Source organism: Porites lutea, chromosome 2, assembly GCF_958299795.1.
Source record: "Porites lutea chromosome 2, jaPorLute2.1, whole genome shotgun sequence".
Taxonomy (NCBI): Eukaryota; Metazoa; Cnidaria; class Anthozoa; order Scleractinia; family Poritidae; genus Porites; species Porites lutea.
The window spans coordinates 50,874,309-50,884,444 of NC_133202.1; the positions used below are offsets into that span (position 1 = coordinate 50,874,309).

At 39.3% G+C, this 10,136-nt stretch overlaps 1 protein-coding gene across 1 annotated transcript; it reads left to right on the forward strand.

Annotated features, from left to right (window-relative positions):
• The first annotated feature begins 2,804 nt into the window (after window positions 1–2,804).
• Window positions 2,805–8,909, forward strand: LOC140926370 (uncharacterized). Its single transcript, XM_073376122.1, has 7 exons — window positions 2,805–2,920; window positions 3,611–3,862; window positions 4,337–4,462; window positions 4,683–4,829; window positions 5,773–5,930; window positions 7,023–7,364; window positions 8,344–8,909. The coding sequence occupies exons 1-7, from the start codon at window positions 2,833–2,835 to the stop codon at window positions 8,533–8,535; spliced, it is 1,305 nt and encodes a 434-aa protein (XP_073232223.1). The 5' UTR covers window positions 2,805–2,832; the 3' UTR covers window positions 8,536–8,909.
• The last annotated feature ends 1,227 nt before the right edge of the window (window positions 8,910–10,136 follow it).

Below are 10,136 nucleotides of genomic sequence, written 5' to 3' on the forward strand. Positions count from 1 at the left end.
CGCAACTATTTTGATTGTTAAGGAACTAAATTCAAAAACCTAGCAGTAACTTTTTTTAACAGTTTGTATCCGTCTGGTCGAGTTCATAAAGATACCGAATTTGAAAATTAAAACAGTGAATTGATCCTTACGGCAGGAACAGTGATACAAAAAATAAAGGAAGAAAGCAAAGATAGAATACATTTTATTTTGTTTCCTTTCTTATTTTGTGGTGTTGAAGATTTTACCGATGCAACTTTACTAAAGATCCGCGGCTGACCGTCTGGATTATATTTCAGTGGTTTTGCCTTCACAAGCGTTTCATAAAACTGTGAAAGTTACTAGTATAGAAATAAGTGTATCGTAGAACCGGCTCACGAAGCTCGGGTGAGGACGCCCGTAAAATGTTAGGGATGGGACGGCGGGAGAGAAATAGAGTAAATTTCCTCACTGGGGAAGGTGGTTTTCAACACCCGCTCTAATATTGGAAGCTGAGATATACTCAATCTCCTTTTGGTTGGAGTAAATTCAAACGCAGTGCCTTGGCTTTAAAAAAGCATCCTGATATGGGTAGCCAAAGTTGCGTAGGTCCCGTGTTCACACTGGATGCGGAGCCCAACAGGAAATAACAGATATAAATGGGCCTACTGAGTTTGCATGCCGGTAAGACCGTGTTAGGCCCACGTGATATTCGCGCGCTTCAAGTGTGACGAGATTATAAACTCGCTCTGCTCGCGGCAGCCGTCATAGTAGGGCATTCTCTTGTTCAATATTTTTCAGAGCGCTTGTCCTAGCGGCTTGCGTAGCAGGCACCGGAAGGAGCCTATTAGTCGCCTCCTAGCACCGGTTATTACTTTTTTATAGGCCGCGGGAGGGGAATGCGCGTCCTACCCGGATTTCTCCCTTCGCCCGGCGCGGGTCGTTCTGAATGCAGGGTGAAATAAGCTCGTAGAAAAATATGAAACGGCAAACTGATCCTCACGGCAAGGCGATGAAGAAGTAAAAAAAGAATAAAACAAAAAAAAGTATATTTAAACAAATTGCCCAATATTTCTGTTTGCAAACAAACCTTCTTCAGGGGCTAAAAGAAATATATATTTTTTTGTTTTAGTCTTTTGTTTAATTCTTCATCGCCTTGCCGTAAGCATCGGATTTGCCGTTTCATATTTTTCTGCAAGTTTAATTAATTGTACCGATCCAGGCCTACAACTGGGAGATCCCGCACCACTCATTGGTTTGTTGCTGTGGACCTGCTGACATTCTATAGATTTTGAAATAAACTAGGTCCAAGAATAATATTAAGAAAAATGTTTTTTAAAAAAAAATCGTTGTAAATTTTATGCACTGACCCCTTCCCCAAAGTGGTCGAGGAAGAATCGAAGGAGAAGAAAAATGCAGTGTCGAACAAAATAAAAATGCTCTTTTATAACACAGACACCAAAAAACTAAATGAGACATGAAAAAAGCCGATAAGTTAACGTCTGTTCACTCAACCTTCAAAACGTTGCGTAGCAATCTTTAAAATCGAATTTCTTTATGTAAATTGTTTCAGCGATGCTAAGTGACTAAATGTTCTTGAATTGTATGAGGGCTTAATTACTTGCCAGGCTAAACGAAGATTCTACATCCAGTTAAATGGACAACAAACAAATGATGAACCGATCATTTAATCGTTGTTGTTATTTTGCTTCTGCTGGTTAAAATGTTCATATTATTTCCAGTAAAAGAAGGTATGTATTCAGAGTATTTTCATTAAACATTAATACAAAATGTAAGAATTAAACAAAAATATCCAAAGTGAATACACTATTTTAAGTTCAACGTGGTACTCTAGTTAGTAAAGGCGAATGTGAGGAACAAGTCGCCGATAACCAGCGGCATTGTTTGAGTCCCTTGACACTGTACTTTGTGATATCACGACGACTTCTGGAGTTTCAAAATAATTAAATTAAATGAAATACAGACTATCATTCTGATTTTGCAATGCTGATATTTTCCGAAAGAAAAGGTCACAGTACACAAACGTCGCATCAGAGTGGAGCGGGCCTGGGGCGAGTTTATCAACAAACTTGCTTTATTCATTCCTCAAAATCTAATTGAACAGAACACCGTTACGAGCTCCCGGCGATCTACCGGGACGTTTTGTCACGTGATTCACGGTCTAAGTCACGTGCCAAAATGTCCAACTCAACCACTTGTTAAAGATTCCATGATGAAATCGAAAGCTTGTGTCTGCTTATAAGTTTTCTACGATTTGAAATCTCGTTTACTTTAAAGATAGTTTGTATCATTACAAACAAACCCTTGCTTAAACGATTGCAAGCTCATTTTACCTTTCTGGAATCAAATGACCGTTTTCCTCATTGAGAAACTATTTCATGGGATTGGGTCGAGACAAGGGGCGCTTGTCAGTTAATCCTAAACACGTTAACGGCTAATACACATAGTTTCATCAAAAGAGGTTTTCTGTTGGTTTCAGAAAATTTAACTCATTGACCATAAGAATAGTGCAGAAACTGTTTTCAATTTTTTTTTTTTCATTGTTGCTTGCAGAAGTAAGCGCTTGAAATGTTACACTTTAAGCGCAATGAATGAATAAATATGCAAATCCCAGAACTACAATTTTTTTTAAAGGTAAAAAGAGAAATGATGGCATCAAGAATACAGAAAGCGTTTTTTGTTTCTCTTCTGGTTTCTGCTACAATTATCGTTCGCGACTTTATCAATTGCAACACTTTTGTCCTGAACGTCTTGAAGAAGGCGGGTGTCGACGAAAGCTTTCTTTCTGACTGGTGCCGTCTTCAAAGATCTCGAGTGGACTGGGAAGGATTAGTTTCAAGCTGTCGACATAAAATGGCATGGAAACACAGAGAAATGAGTTCTATAAAGAGAACTGACCCAAAGAGAAGCTTTATATCCAGATGGCAGTTACGACCACAAGGTTAATAAAGCTTCAAGGAATTACTTAAATTTTTGGATGGGTTAAAATGCACACTCACAGTTTACCTTAAGACATTTTAAAATTTTAAAAGCTTTATGATTTTCCTTCCACAGTGCCCAGTTTAAGAATGGTTAATCTGGGGTTTTGCTCATCTGAGGACCGGAACTCAGGATTTTACGAAAGAGTGTAATTATCAATGGGATAATGGATAACGTAATCTTGTGATGCGAGATTCTGAAAAGCTCTCACACCCACACTCCACCGCGCCCCTTTCCCCGAGGGTGTCACGTGTCTGCTTTGACGGTATCACTGTTTTGTACCTTCATATCCTGCTGAAAATATTTGTCCTGGAGTAGGATAAGCCAATAAAAACCGGTAGTGTAGCGAAGTAGGGGATTGGGGAAAATTTGGGCCAAGGTGAGAGGAAGATTTCCCTAGTATAGCTTCTTTAAATCTGTTTTTCGACATCAACCGAACTGTATTGCTCTTTACTCTTTTACTAAACATGGAAGCTTTAAACCCGGGGGTGGGGTTTGGGGAGACATCCTCTACCGGGACTTGAACACTGTTTTGCTATTCTGATCTTTTCTTGTAGTTCCTTGGCCGAGAAATTCCCAAGACAGCATACAACCCCATAACAATGATGTCAAGTTTGTGATTGTCGTTTTTCTTGGTCTTTTTCACCCTCAGGGGAATTCAGCCGTTTCTTCATTCAATCCGTGACTAACGATGGAGTTGTCAAGAGAACTGGAGGGGATTCATGGAGAGTACATATCAGACAAGGACCAGCATCCCTTGCGCCTATGGTTATAGACCATGATGATGGAACATATGAGGTCATGTTCCTTGCTCTTGAACCTGGGAACTACTCAGCCAAGGTTTTCTTGGACTACACGCTTTGTGAAGGTTACAGGGATCCGCCAGAGGATTGGTATACCCAAGGTAGTAATGGAGTACTGAAATAAGTAATACAAGAGTCAGTAGTCTTCCCATATATAAACGGGACAAGACTTTACTTTGGTATCTTCCAGATACAGTCATTTGTTTGACTCTCTGCCACGCTGACACCTTTCCAATACAGCCGAATACCAGCTTAGACGGTTTCCTACTACATGTATTCATTCTTGCGCCTTACACTCGATTGTTTAATGCTTCGCCAGCATTTTTGGGGCTGTTAGCTTGGTTTTCAAAGCTCAACCTGTGAGTACGTCAGGCCCCAAAAGTACTTGGCTCGGCATAACTTAACGGTAATTGTGGTTGCAGATAATTGCTGGGCACGTCAATTAAGTAGAAAATGCATTTTTTTAATCCAAAGTTTTTGAAACCCGTTGTGCCTTCTCCCATTCGTAAATATTATAAATTCTTAATTGAAATAGCCTTAACCAATAGCTTCTTAATTCGACTCCCTACTTCCAGGGGACATTCAAGGCCACAAACAAAAGCAAGGCATGTTGGGATACACTGGTGACGATTTCATAATGACTGCTCTACAGAGTGGGAAGCCTGTGACTTTTCATATTGCGGAATCTACAAAAAGAAATGGTATTAAACTTATATTATTCAGTAATTGTGCTTTAAATTGGCAAATCTTTAGCAGGTACAGAAACGTAAAGAGTTCATGCACGGCCTTTACACAAGAAGCCACAAAGGTTTGTGGCTCAGTAAATCTGTGATACAACGTGAAGTATTTATTGAGCCAGATATAAGCAAATTCTGACGCGAGTTGTTAAATAAACAAGTAGATCATGTGATTTAATTGCAGGTTTGTTCAAGTTCATTCTGCCATTGGCAAATGATTCCCATCTACCTGATCTGTCGCGATTATCATGCAATGTCGATTGCTCGATGTTGCTATGGAATGGCTTTGGACGATGGGTGAACGAGAAATGGAAACCATACATTCCTGAAGGTCAAATTATAGCCTGTTCCAGGCTCCGAGATAGTTGGGTCCGCGAAATTGAGAAAGCGCGAACATGAAAATTTCGCCTGTCTTTCACTTAAGCGTCATGTCTCAATCTATTGAAAGCCTGGTACATGCTAGTTTAATTAGGTCCATGTCACGTACATATCACGTGTTATCAGTTACAGGTTTAATGTTTTTTGCTTTCAAACCACCTTACGCTGTGTTATCATCAAGAGCCTCTGCTAGGAAGAAGAGATTCGAATGCAGTCACTTTGTTTCTTACAATCTAGCAGATCCTTACTTCGACTGGGAAGAGAGGGAAGGGGTGGTAGGTACTGAATGATTTCAAGCGCTTTAGTTATCTTCCCGGCAAAACCAAAGCCGCGGCAAAGAGGCACATACTACAAACTCCGCTGGCCAGTATCATACGCATGCGCACAGTCTTTGTCTTCTTCTTCCTCCCGGCAAACCTCACAATATAATAAACAATTATTGGATGAGGTTGAGCATGATATCATGAATTATCAAAACCGAGGTCTGTGTTATCTGCCGAAGCCGAAAGCTGAGGCAGATAATACAGACACAAGGGTTTTGATAATTCATGATATCATGCGAAAACCGAATTCAATAAATTTTGTTTTATTTTACATTTTTTAGACAATAGGCAAAAGAAGACATTCATCTGTTCAGCCATTCTGTTTCTGAGGAGAACACTGCAAGGGGCTTGGTAACCAGGCAGACGTTGAACTTGACATGATAAATGCAATATCTGCAGCAGATATTGCATTTATCATGTCAAAATCATAAGCTATTGTGAATTGATTGAATGCTCTCGACCAATCAGATTTTTCATAGTGAGTCTGATGTATAATAATAGCATTTCTCAATGTCAAAGAACATATTTTTAACTATTACGAGAGTAATAATTTATTAACTCTATTGTCTTTAGATTATGAAAACAAAGAGCAAGGAAGGAATTCAAAACTAAGCACGTTAATGGTGTATGGAGACTCAATAGGTGTTCATTACTACAGGCTAGCAACAAACCGTCCGTTGTGTAAAGAGTTATTTCGCACTTGTAACAAGAAGTACATGTGGACGTATGATGTAAGTTGGAAAATATGAATGTCCTTTCTCTCAATTGTTTCTTTATTTTTTTGGGAATAGTGGAAAAGAAAGAATGCTGGAACCGGAGAAGGAAAATATACTCAATTTGAACCAGAGTAAAAATGAATGAAACTACAGAAATTTTAAGAGACTGGATACTTTTCAGAATAATAAAATTGTTAAAAAATCCATGAGCGTTCCGTTTAAGGAACTATGATGCTAATCACAGCACCATGATATATGATGATGATCGAATCTGAAGTGGCAAAACCATCCGAATATCGAGAAAACGTTACCCAGCTGTACTACTTCCATGCTATATAAAATGCTCGTATAATGAACATCGTTTAATGAAAATTATTCATCCTTTTGATTGGCCGAGAGCGCACTACGTGACCTGCAAATAACTGCCTACAAATAATGGACTGCTCATGCGCAATGTCGTCCAACTGTGTTGGGCTTAAGTGTTGGGCTAAAGTATTGGGCTTAAGTGTGGGCTGCAAATAATATTCTGCTCATGCGTAAATGATACCACGCTTTTCTCCTTCTTCAGCGATCGCTCTTGCATGAAAATGGAAGATCCGCTTCGCTTCTGCAATCAGGATATTCATTAACAACAAACTCGGTGATCGAATGATAAATAACTATTGAACTTGGTTATCGCAAAATATCGTTATTTGTCAGTGTCTCGCAGATCAATTATTTGCTGAAGCGGAAGGCTGCTGCTCGCCACTGACAAATCAGGATATTTGGCTCAACCTCAGTCGTCTAAAAATTGTTTTAGCAATAATTGGACTTAAGAGACTTTAAAAAGACTTAAAGGGTTTAAAAGACTTGAAAGTAGTGTTTGCACAATTTTCCAAGTTTTCTTAGATTATTCTTAATCCAGCCGAGTCGTATTTTTGTTACCCTGCGAGCAGAGACTACATTTTGGTGGTATGAGCTGGCGTGCGAAAAGTAGCTACTTTTCGCACGCCAGCTCATACCGTGAAAATGTAGCCTCTGCTCGCATGGTATATTTTTGTGCATTCTTTATCGCAAAATTTGTAATTTGGTACTAGTTGTTTAGTTCAGTAACTATTCTTTTTCTAGGCTGAATGGCAAAGGAATGACAGCAATGACTTTAACCAAAGTATTGTACTTGGAGAAATCAAACAGCTGTTGACCAGACCTACCATGAAAGGAAACCGAAGCGTTTTCTTCTTTAACATTGGCATCCACTACTCCATGTCACTTAACCTGACGACATATCAAAGGTTGATCGACAGTGTAATCAAGATGTTAAAACAAGACAGTGGTACAGGGGACGAAAATAGAACGCAAAGCAGCGAGACTCTTTCCATCTGGAGAAGCAGCACGGCTATTGAAGCTGAAAATTTTGGAAAAACCTTTTGGGGAGAAAACTTGACAGAGTGGAGATTCCATAACAACCCGGTAAGTCAAGAGCTACCAGAAAAAGTTCTACCATAGACTTCCGCTTATAAACCCTGAGCTTATGCATCTCTTCCTAAGGGTTTTAAGGGGGGCTTATAAACGGAGTGGGTTATATCCTAGGGGGCTTTTAACCAGAAAAGGAAAACCGCTTAGAAACAAGCCGGTTTAGCAGTGCTGATCAAAATACGTTTTGCAGTTAATGGTTTTCAATCAAGTTTTAAAACCTCACTGATAAATCGAATCCATTTCAGTACATTTGGGGTGGGGCTAATATACGGGGGTTGCTTATAATCGGATGTGTTTTTTTTTGTTTACAGGTAGATAGGTGTATAACTTTCAGGGGGCATATATAAGTGGGGGAGCTTATAAGTAGCAGTTAACGTAACTTTTGACGCGTATTTTCCTAGACGTTTCTTGGAAAATCGAGCTCGAGAAAAAAAAAGTCGCGTCATCATTACGTCATTTCCAATTACCATGGTCTATTCAACAGTTATATTTCATGGTCTGATAGACCCTAGTTCTCTGCCGATCAGGACGAGTCTAATACAGGTGACTTAGCCAGAAATTTAGCGTGGCCAAAGCTGATTTAAATCAGTTTAATCGTGATTGGTTATGACCTCTATCAAAAAAACCTTGTGCGAAGTTTTTAGCTTCTCTTTTGGTATAAGGTAATTGAAAGAAATAAGGTCGAGTTAGTTAGTTAGTTAGTTAGGTATTTAGTTGGTTAGTTAGTTAGTTAATTAATTACTTAGTTACTTAGTAACTAAGGGAAGGAACCCCAACCCCTACCAAGTCATACCAATTACAAAGCACAACTGTTGTTTTTTCGTTAAAGAATGTTTATAAGCATTAACAGAGTTTTATTCAAAATGGCAATGGCCTGTGTATTGCATATGAGACAAAGAGGGGCTCTCTACTCGCTACCTTCGCTTCAGTATATCCGGCGATATAAATCTCACTATTTTCTTTTATTCGAAAGAGAGTTCAGCTCTTCAATACCTACGCCACAAGCGCCATGTGCAAGGCAGGGATTCCAGTTCTTGATATGTACCCGCTGACCGCTGCATGGCCAAAAGGGACACGGGATTCCATTCACTACACCGACGAGCCTATGGAGCCTGCGGTTAGCATTTTGCAACGTTACCTTGTGGAAAAGTTACTGAAAACTTGACGTTTGGAGTCTTTGCTGTAATATGAAAATGAAAGATTTTATTATTTATTATAACCTTTTCTCTTGTTGTTGAGAGAAAATTGATGTTGGTCATTCTTAAAGCTTTAAGGGTTAAAAATGAAATGACGACCACTGTTTTCACTTTAATAGGCTGATTTAACAATATAACGGGAACGTCAGTTGACGACGGCGCACGCAAACAAACAACTGGCTTGACCAATGGCAGAGTGGCAAATTGGGCACTGGAATTCGAGTTTAGTCTTTTCCGCGCGCTTTCTCGTCGTCAAATGACGTTCTCGTTCTGTTACTAAATCAGCAATCGTCACGAGGACCATGTTAGATTCCATGTGCCGTGCGTCTGTTCAGTAACAGATCATAGATGATGTAAAAAAGGTGGTAAAAACAAAGAAGTGGCACACGAGCGGCAGGCGAGTGCGTCACTGATGGGCAACACAGAATCTATTTGTTTTATACAATGATCAGAAAAGAAATAAGACCAAAGAGATACACATACGTGTCTCATACCTCTTGACTATTCAAGGATTTGGGCTAGTTTAGGCATTTTTTAAATTCCCAAACGCTATTTTTCGTCTCTGGTTCTTATTTTTTCTTTATCTTACTTGTAAACAGTTTCTTCAAAACGTTTTGCAACGTCTTCACTTGCTCAAAGCAAAGTAATAATGGCGAAAACATTTTGCAAAATCTGTGAGTCTCTCGTAGCGATGACACACGATAACTGTTGTGAAGTTCTCTTACGGTTTAGGCATTCTGAAGCTGAATGCCCAACCCTAACTGATAAATGATAATGTTAATAACCACCGTTCTGATAGAAAATCGTGATTTAATCACAGCAAAACCTCTAAAACTCGAATTGGGATAACTCCCCGCTAACTCGAACTAAATTTCTCCCCTGATCAAAATTTCACTGAAATTTACTCCTACAACTCCAACTCCGGTTCTTGCAACTTCACTCGGTTGTTATCCCTTTACTCCTCTTGTTGTATAATCTGTAAATACTCTAACAATTTCATTTTAATTGGTGCAACGAACAGATCCAGTTTTATCATAAAAATGCCTGATCATGTTACCGTTTCTAATGAAATAAGTAAATTTGCACTGTACTACACACTGAGGTGCCAGTCTGCGAGCAAGCTGTCATGGGCGCCCCGGGAGAGCTTGCTCGCACGCTAATGAAGTGCTGGAAATCAATAACTATAAATTATAAATTTAAACGACGGCAAATTGAACTCGAACTGTTTTTGTCTCCCGTGAACACGCACAGCGTTCAAGTTACCGGGATTCTACTGTACTTTCAAAAAGCACACACACACAATAAATAAATTTTTAAAAACATGAAATCAAACCAAATCAGAAGCCTTGTAAACTGGGTGAGCTTTGTACACTGAGTGATTGTAGAGCTAAAACTGATTTAAACGACCTACACCACCAGGTTTCCTCGTTGTATGAGGCAACTGTGAACGCTTGGTTATTTTCGTCGTCATGGGCGTCTTCTATCACAAGGAAAAAATAACGAGTACGAGTACAGCACCAGCAAATAAAAAGAGTCCGAATTAATTTACAGTGGGACCTCTATTCAAGGA

Coding starts and splice junctions, on each gene's coding strand:
- LOC140926370 (XM_073376122.1), top strand. CDS start 2,833: ATGGCATGGAAACACAGAGAAATGAGTTCTATAAAGAGAACTGACCCA. Junction 4,830..5,772: donor GAAACCATACATTCCTGAAG/GTCAAATTATAG, acceptor TATTGTCTTTAG/ATTATGAAAACAAAGAGCAA. Junction 5,931..7,022: donor AGTACATGTGGACGTATGAT/GTAAGTTGGAAA, acceptor TTCTTTTTCTAG/GCTGAATGGCAAAGGAATGA.